At 43.9% G+C, this 9,983-nt stretch overlaps 1 protein-coding gene across 2 annotated transcripts in view; it reads right to left on the bottom strand.

The window, feature by feature from the left end:
• The window catches only part of pxylp1 (2-phosphoxylose phosphatase 1), a 20,493-nt gene extending 12,124 nt beyond the window's left edge, over positions 1-8,369 (bottom strand). The window contains exons 1-2 of one of the 2 annotated variants that reach the window (XM_042064214.1): positions 8,232-8,369; positions 5,065-5,207 (exon numbers count right to left, since the gene is read on the bottom strand). In XM_042064214.1, the coding sequence (XP_041920148.1) occupies positions 5,065-5,143 (79 nt within the window). In that variant the 5' untranslated portion in view covers positions 5,144-5,207; positions 8,232-8,369. Of the gene's footprint in view, positions 93-5,064; positions 5,208-8,231 lie in introns of those variants that run through there. The other variant, XM_042064215.1, reaches the window with a different exon arrangement.
• Positions 8,370-9,983: the final 1,614 nt, after the last annotated feature.

The raw sequence follows: 9,983 nt of genomic DNA on the forward strand, positions 1-9,983 counted from the left end.
AAACACCACGAACACCAGTGTCTGCATACTAACCACGGCTAACATGATGAATGTGACTAGGTGTGTGTGTGTGTGTGTGTATGTAAGTGTGTGTATGTAAGTGCGTGTGTGTGTGTGAGTGTGAGTGTGTGAGCATCAGTTAAGTCTATTCAGGGAGTCTTTGCCCCATACCCTCTTCCCGCCTCCGTACACACATCCACCAATCACAGGCAGGCAACTGGCTAACCAACCAATGGGACCACAGCACAGAGGTAAGGCAGGCTTCACAAAGAAGCTTTTGTAGGTTGCACTCTATTCCACACACATACACAGACACACACAGACCGTTAGTTCTCTATACACATTCAAGCAATGCGAAGACACATATGCAGAACGGAACAGACAATCACACAGGAATGTACACACACACACACTGTATGTGACCTGACAAGACGAGAGAGGGGAAAAAAGTGGAGAGGAGGGGGGGGGGGGGGGGGGGGGGGGTAGAGAGAGAGAGAGAGAGAGAGAGAGAGAGCCAACACACACACACACACACACACTGTATGTGTGTATGTGACCTAACAAGACGAGAGAGGGAAAAAAAGTGGAGAGGAGGGGGGTAGAGAGAGAGAGAGAGACAGAGTGACACACACACACAAACACAAACACACACACACACAAACACACACAGGGCACTAAGGAGACTTTTACAGACCCTAACTCTTCCTGGCCTCATCAGCCATATGAGGCTACAAGTGGTCCTAACCAGACCCAGTGATGGGCACTATGTTCTCTGAGGGCCTGTCAGTGCAGGGCCCTTGGAATCACGCCAACCTTTCACGTTGCGGACCGGTGCCGGTCCGCGGCCCATAGTTTGAGAAAAGCTGAGGTAAACTGCCCTCAGATGGTTGTCCACCTCCGCACACTACGTTATCAGCTTGCGTCTGAGATCCCTATAGAAGTATTTTGTTTTTCAAAATGGGCACATTTTCACAATTTTTACTATAGAAGTGATTTTAAACATGAATATGCCTCGTTGAGTTTGTCATAGCAATTATGTTTTTGTGTGCGTCTGAACTTATCAAGCGCCTCTTTCCTGTGTCTGCTGAACACAGCATCTGAGCTCAATGCAACTCTCTCCTATGTCTGTTGAACACAGCATCTGAGCTCAATGCACGTCTCTCTCTCTCCTGTGTCTGTTGAACACAGCATCTGAGCTCAATGCACCTTTCTTTCCTGTGTCTGCTGAAAGAAAGGTGCATCTGAGCTCAATGCACCTCTCTCTCTCTCTCTCTCTCCTGTGTCTGCTGAACACAGCATCTGAGCTCAATGCGACTCTCTTCGGTGTCTGTTGAACACAAGGGGGCAGGCAAATTCCGGGAAGTAGGAGAATCAATGGAGGCTGGAGGGACCACTTCTCTGCTAACCCCCATAGAAGCCCATTCATTTTAGGACTTTTTTGAAATGCCATAACTACATATAGCATATATCCTGTGCCGACATTGTAGCTTCTGTATTATCTACATAAACAATAGAAGGCAAAACAGGCTCAGCTACCTCGTATGTAACGTTGAGGTTTACGTAAAAAGTATAGTTAGCGAGTCCGGTTGTAGGGAAGCTAACGCACCGTAGGGAGATAACCGTATTGTTTGGATAAGAAGCTCAGTCCAGCCAGCACGGAAACTCATGAATAAAGCTATGTAGCCTACAATACCATTGTGTGTTAAGGTAAAGCATTGGATAGAGGCAAGTAAACCTAATGAAAAACGGCACTAACGATAATCATTTGAGGTTTTCGATGGATTGACCGTAAGTCAGAAAAGTGTTAAGAAGATTAGCTTCTAGTGCTAGGTAGTAGTGCTAGGCTATAACTTTTTTGTTTGTTTAACCATGACTGTTTTTTAAGATGATCATGTGTGGTAGTTTCGACATTAACACGACTTGATATCACTTGTAAGGATAATATTAATAATAATACTTAAATAAATGTTTAACTTTGATGACTTGGAAGGCAAAGGAAGTGTGAGAAGAATTTCTGTGTAGCCTATCTATCATATGATTTAGTTTGATGGCTAACGTCACAAAGTTAAGTGTGAGTCTGCGCAGTACTGGGGGGACCAACTGAAAAATCGTTCTATTTGACTCTGTGCCCTCCCATTGAAAACGACGGAGTCTGTTCGTCCATTTCTTTTACTGTCTATGGTTGAACACATCATCTGAGCTCAATGCGACTCTCTTCTGTGTCTGTTGAACACAGCATCTGAGCTCAATGCGACTCTCTCTCTCTCTCTCCTGTGGCTGCTGAACACAGCATCTGAGCTCAATGCGACTCTCTCCTGTGTATGTTGAACACAGCATCTGAGCTCAATGCGACTCTCTCCTGTGTCTGTTGAACACAGCATCTGAGCTCAATGCGACTCTCTCCTGTGTCTGTTGAACACAGCATCTCAAGGCGCAGATGGGACTCTCTCCTGTGGCTGTTGAACACAGCATCTCAAGGCGCAGATGGGACTCTCTCCTGTGGCTGTTGAACACAGCATCTCAAGGCGCAGATGGGACTCTCTCCTGTGTCTGTTGAACACAGCATCTGAAGGCGCAGATGGGACTCTCTCCTGTGTCTGTTGAACACAGCATCTCAAGGCGCAGATGGGACTCTCTCCTGTGTCTGTTGAACACAGCATCTCAAGGCGCAGATGGGACTCTCTCCTGTGGCTGTTGAACACAGCATCTCAAGGCGCAGATGGGAAAGCTGCAGTAAGGACTCTCCACTTTCTTTTTCGCCGTTTTTGCCGACTTTGCAAGATACTTTGGAAATTAAAGTAAACAACTGGCCACTGAAACAGACTAATAATACAACGTTGTGCTATTTTGTGCATTTGCAGTGCCATCTGTATGTTTGTGTCATGGGTGACTATATTCAGTGGGGTAGGGACTTACACGCTAGGGAAGCTGTTTTTAGGGCATTTTCACTACCTTTATTCATAAGGAATTATTCTGGTCATAGTAAGTGCCACACACACATATTATAAATTGTTTTTTAGCAGAGTCTAGACTATCCAGATCTGCCATTATTTCATGTATTAGTACTAACATTTTATTTTGATTTTTAAAGAATTAAAATATAAAAAGCGTATCATAAAAATTCTTATATTTTGACCTGTATCTCAACACAGCAAGCTCATAGCTCTACATGCATTTCATGTGTATGTAGGGCAGACTGTCCTGAATCGGGCAATATAATTGCCATGTTGGAGGGATACTCTGGGGCTGAGCAGTTTACAGAAATATGTGGTGTGTGATTTACGGAAATAAATGCCATTTTTTATTTAGTGATTAAAAATGACCTTTCTGCGCTCCATATCTGTGACACAAACTGATCTGACCTGACTTGACCTAAGTTTGCGTGTTGGCATGTGTGACTATGTTGTATGCACTCATAATGATTCTCAACTTTTTACTGCATTGCCATGAACAAAGTAAAGGCAAAAAAGGTGTTTCTTTGTTGAACAAATTGAGATGCAATGTGAGCCTTGAATTGGATGCCATGCAGGAATTTGCTAGGATCTCAAAACCGGATTATGAACATGCTTTGCCATAGAGAAACACACGATAGCGTTGGATTATAAACATGCTTTGTCACAACAACAGACAAAAACGTGGGGTAAGTCCAGCTATATGAAGTTATTATTTTGCTGTCACTTCGTCTGTTTTATAACCCAGAAGACTACTTGGTATCAAATGATAGCTCTGTGTCTCCTCTTTCATCTGATATGCTTGCCATATCTATGCGATCACGGGTTTGCAAGTAATTCAAACAAGAGTAATGGGTGCGCAGGTGAACGCAGAGAAGTATAGACTGTAAATATGATGCAATTTGATTTAATTTCATGATTTTTTTTAATTTTCATACTTGATCGTACAGACAAGTGTGTAGTCTCTTTGGAAAGCCCCACTTCTTCTCTGTCATGCAATAAAGGTTTCATCTCGCTGCGATGAACAGTCGTGGAGCAATGTAACAGAGAAGAAAGGGTGTATTGTTTGACGCACTTTGCGTCAATCGGGTTCTAAGGGTTAATAGAATGCCCAGGGTTAAAATGGTTGCCCCCTGTGTTGAAATGTAAACAGTAGCGCCACTTAACAATCCATAGGCTAACAAGCTTCAGGTGTTTAGCGGCAGGAAGCTAGGCTGGCGATTGGTGCTTATGATGGGCGGGAGCCCTTTGTATGGCCTAGGTTGCCGACAGAAAAGAGAGAAGGGAGACTCAGGGAAGAAGGCAGCACCCAGCACATTCACACAGGTGGCGGCCCGGCGGGCCTGCTCGTTCTGAGCAGACTCAGGGAAGAAGACAGCACCCAGCACATTCACACAGGAGGGCGGTACGACATGCATGCTTGTTCAAAGCCGACGAGGATCTTAAACGAAACCGGCATTCTGTCAGATCTGGATTTCGCAACCTCCACAGCTACAACCATCGTGGAAATACTGCCAGTCGAGAAGCCGACTAGCCTCTCACTGCCCAGTCCCCCTTGCTGGAGGAAACGAGCCGCTGCTGTCCTGACGCCGATTAGCGATATACAAAATAGGGAACTAGCCTCTGTGAGCGTGCATGTTAATTTTAGGAGAAAACACAGTTAATATTGAGGATAAGATTAGTGTGTGTGTGTACACATGTGAGGGAGAGAGCGAAGGTGTTTGTAGGATTGGGTAGAGTGTGTGTAGGTGTGTATAGAGAGAGATTTTTTGAAACTGGCAGAGAAAAATCACACACACACACACACACACAGGAGAGCCTTTTGTGAGCCTGGCGTGGGAGTGCATTCATTCTTCTGCATCCCACTGCAGTATAATACCAGTTAAATATAGACTTCCATCAGGGGAAACATCTTTGTTAAGCAGTGAATACAACAAGCCAGGCAAACAACTCCCAGTGGACACTCACACACACTCACTCACAAACACACACATGTTGGGGCTGGGACAAAAGGAGGCCTGCCTTTAACCAAGTCACCAAGCCAGCATGGTTTAAGAGGGGCAGCTACTAAACACCATTTGACACATACACAAACACACACACTAACACTTACAGTACTGCACGCTGTAGCTGAGAACAGCCAGCACCACCCCAACCACCAGCAACAGGATGAAGCGGTTCCTGGCCAGCATTGTCCTCTGATTGGTTCTTTCTGCTGTCCATCAGCCCTCCATTTCCCACCCCCTCTCCTGCCACCTGCAGACATGAAACAGGAAAGATCAACAAACAATTGAACAGTAAACAAACACAAAGCCTGTATCCACACCTGGATAACAAACACAGGCCACTGGGTGTGTCAGTCATATGGGTGTTAAAGGTGTGTATGAGCGATTGCGGGTATACGTCACTTCTGTTGATGCTCGAACAAAACAGAGAGCTTATGTTTGGGCCTTTTTTGGGCCTGAAATCACTGATACAACCTTTAAGGTGTGTATGAACAGTGAACAGTGACCACTATTAATTGACAAGGTGTGGATGGTGAAGGAGATACGGTTTACTTTTTACTGTGTTTGTGCGCAACAGCATGCATGGAGAGCAACTTGCCCCCAACACTCTGCCAAAGATTCTATAGCTTTATCAACCGTCTCTGACTCTGCTTTAACCCGGTCACCATCAGTGCAGTTGTGGTTGTGTTGAATGCACTGCTCTATCTGTCATCATATAAGGCCCGCCCCATGCCCGATAAGCAAATTGGTGCCTGGGTTTTTGAAACATTTGAAATGGGTGTCAAAGGCCTCCATGCCAGATAACATGTGTTCTCCCAGGCCAGATATGTTATTGGCAAAAGCAAAGATTAAGTTAGAATGGTGTTAATGATATTGCTAATACACTGCTGGTTATTAAACAGATGCATGTATGCTCTTTGGAATTGAGTAAACAACTGCATTTAAAACCTTTGTTTACAAGAGATATTTGATTTGCTGTACTTCTGAAACAATTTGGTAAAAGTTTAATGCACCATTTCATTTTACTGCTAGTTACTCCCCTGGAACTCATAAGTCTATGAAACTTTTCCAGACCCACCCAATTGAGATATGAGAAACAGCCTGGTGTTAATTAGGCAACAACAACTCTACACCATCCAAAAGGAAGACTTATTGCTTGGCCATTTGTTTATTGGACTGTGTGCGTAGACAACACTTAGTCATCCGACAAGGCTCAGGCCTATTGAAGAGAAGAAAGAGCAACAAAATAAAAAAAGCAACAGCAAGACCATGACAGAATAATTAGAACCTTTCTTTCCTACTTATTACATTACATTACATTACATTACATTTGGCTGACGCTTTTTAACCAAAGCGACTAACAACATGGTAAACAGTAAGTTTTAGAACAATTCTCACAATTTTAGGACATTAGAGTACAGTAAGAATAAGTGCGTCGGTGAGTGCTGTTTTTAACAGTTACCCGTCAGTTTAAAACGGCTGGTGAGTGCTAGGATCAGTAAGACTTGTTGTTAGACATAGTGTTGCTATGAGAGTAGATGTTCTCTAAAGAGCTGGGTCTTCAGGAGTTTTTTGAAAGTGGAAAGGTATGTCCCTGCCCTTGTAGGAACTGGCAGTGTGTTCCACCAACGAGGAACAACAGATGAGAAAAGTTTGGATTGGCTTGAGCGTACCGGTGGTAGAGCTAGACGTCGTTCGTCAGAGGAGCGCAGCGGTCTGGAGGTAGTGTAAGTCTGTATGAGGGCATTCAAGTAGGTGGGAGCAGAGCCGGAGACTACTTTGTAGGCAAGCGTTAGAGACTTGAATTTGATGCGGGCCGCCATAGGTAGCCAGTGTAGCTGGATGAGCAGCGGGGGTAACATGTTATTAATGCAAACAGTACACACACACACACACACAAAACCTCAACAGCAACACAGGCCCTTTTTCCTTGTCTAGCCAATAACACTAGGCTGAGAAGGAACATTAAAAGACAGGCAGACATTCTGTGGTCATTTCAACACACACACACACACCATTTGACAACTACCCTGCAATCTATGCCACCGAGTAGGCAAGGGCATCATTATGTCTGAGAATAGACAGAGCCTGCAGGGCCCCTCCAATGTGCCTGAACAGAGCTCCACGGTCACCTCATGTCTTGTGAACGTACGTTTTAATACAGAGCCTCTTCTTACTTCTCTCTTCGCATTTTCGCTCTCTCACATGTTCACACACACACACAGGGAGAGGGGAAGCAACAGAAGAGCGAGAAGCGGCGGGAGGAAAGGACAGAAGGACGAGATGGAGGGATATAAATATATTCATTCCATTCTGCTTTAATTCTATCCCTCTTGTCTGCAGGAATACTGATTGCAGGACGTCGCACTCGATAAGCGCGGCTCTCACAGCGTTCTCCTTCGCGATTTGCTAGTCTAGCAAACAAGCAACAGCTGTTGAGTTGACAGCCTCCAAGACAGCAACTTAACAACTCATGAACATAATGTAAATTATCTGCCTTTATAACTCAGCCTATATCCAAGGAATACGTACTCATAATCAAAACCAGCTGAATTAGCATTAATCACACAGCCCAAAATACTTCTAAAACGTCCCTGGTAGGCTATGAAGTTGTTGGGGGGCACCACCACACGCTAACTTAACGTTAAGTTAACTCGCTCGTAGACTTATATACAGTCTATGAACTCGCTAAACCAAATAACATTAACCAGCAAGTTCACTTAACCATAATGGAATTTGGAATGCCATTGACGTCTCGCACAGGGTAAACATGTTAGTTCAATTTGATTACGTAGGCCTACTGTCAACAAATCATAAGCAACCATTTAACGTAGGGTAAGTAAGCCCAATTATTATCTCACAGAACTTCAGGCAGGAAATAAACCTTACTAACGTTCACCTATGCCAAATGCAATAACATACATGCAAGGCTGATGCTACAGTGTTTGTGTTAACCTTTTTCATAATAACTTTCCAGTAGGGGAAATGCACTCAGCAACTTCAGACGACTGACTAACGTTAAGGTTGAGCTAGATTGAGCTTTGCCATGGTGTAGTTATCAACGTCAAGTCAAAACGCGCTGCCAGTCGAGTCGATTCCCAGTTTACTTTTGTCGTTGTGGATGGGAAACATTAACGTTATAACTAGTGTGGTTTAGATAGATAGGCTACATTACATGTAAAGGACTAGCATGCATGCTAGGTTACTATTGGCTAACGACCGTATGAATAAATCACTTATTTTCCAGATTCGATTTAAAAATGCAAAAGCCTACCTGTACACTCCCAGTCAGGTTAGCCGGGTGGCCTCTACTGTCCTGCTAATCTAAAAAAAGCTAACTTACACTAAAAAGAATGGAGATGGGTCCCATCCATATAGCCTCCCTACTGCCCTGCCTTCCTTTTGACTCTCGCTCGCTGGGCTGGTTTGATGTCTCTTGTTTGTACCGCTGGTTATCCAGAGCCGTATTGCTCTGTGGTTCAGAACACTGCTGCCACCTGCTGGAACGGTGCAGTAATGCATCGGGTCGCATTCCTTCACAAAAAAGCTCCATTCTGCCCTTAATTTGGTTAGATAAAGTATTTGGAGTAAATTGGACACAGACTGTAGAAGACACAATGCCAATATTTTACCCATCAAATAGGCCATCTTGCACCCTAAAGCACTCACAAACACACATCAAAATGAGCTTGACCCCTTATTTTAAGGTAAACAAACTTACTTTTTTCTCAACTCCTACTCAAGCGAGTAGGAAGCATTTCACACTGCTCCTGCTTCACCTATCCTTTTAGCAATTTCCACTCTTTTTCATTCTTTTATTTCATTTACAAGCTAGTTTAGCAAAGACAGTGAAACCAGTACATTTAAATCTGAAACTTTAGTGGTTAGTTTTTTACTTTAAATGAGCCAGCCAAGTCAACAAGCAAAAACTGAACGGCAATTCACCTTGAAGTTGGATTAAAACAAAATGCGCTCCTCCGGCCAGAGACCCAGGAGATCATGCCGAAAATGTACTGAGCTAGAACAGAGGATTTCTACTTTGGAATCAAAGATGCATGCCCTTCCATCAACGACAGATGAACTACGAGAGGCATCTCATGAAGTGAGTACAGCAACTACTGGAAATGCAGAGAATGTAACCCAGCAGTCTAATATCACTGCTAATAGAGCAGATGAATGCATCGACCTCACAAAGGGAAATGTGAGTACAGAGCCTTGGCACAGGCAAGGTGCCAGACCAAAAAACAAAAAACGTAATACAAGAACTGTAATTACCTCAACACCAGTAAATTCAGATGTTAACTTCAGGCCTCGTATCAGAAATACAGACAGATCAGCAAGCTAGGCTTGTGGTCCTAAGGGAAGCCCACAGCCCCTAACACTATGGAACAGATTTGAATGCCTCCGGGACGTGAGAGAGGAATTTTCCAGGGAACAGACCCAAAGCAGGCAGCGATCAAACCACAACAAAAGAAAGATGGGCACAGACAAGAAGCAGCACTCGACCCCTATTCATCCCACAACCCTCGTTCTAGGCGACTTTGCTGTGAGACATATAAATGGGGAAAGGATGATTGTATGTTGTTTCCCAAATGCTTCAGTGTCTGACACAAAAAACAAGCTTGCAGAACTAGTGTCAAAATATGCAACTATCAAGCGCATCATTGTGCATGTTGGAGCAAATGACATCAGAGAACAGCTGTATGTCAAAGAAGATTTCAAGGAACTTTTCTCTGCCCTATACGAGCTTGGAATACAAATTTTCATCAGTGGCCCACTCCCAGCAGAGGGAAGCTTTGTATTTTCCAGACTATTCAGTTTAAACACCTGGCTCGCAAAAACATGCTTTTCAGTTGGGATGAATTTTATTGACAATTTTAACCTTTTTTGGAATCGCAGGGAATACTTCAGACCAAATAGCACAGAGCTGAGTTGGACTGGGGCCAAGATCTTAACCGAATACTATCACCTCTCTCTCCTGCACCCAACATTTTTTCTGCCAACCTTGAGCCGAGCCTCTGATAAG

Source organism: Alosa sapidissima, chromosome 15 (assembly GCF_018492685.1).
Source record: "Alosa sapidissima isolate fAloSap1 chromosome 15, fAloSap1.pri, whole genome shotgun sequence".
Lineage (NCBI taxonomy): Eukaryota > Metazoa > Chordata > Actinopteri > Clupeiformes > Clupeidae > Alosa > Alosa sapidissima.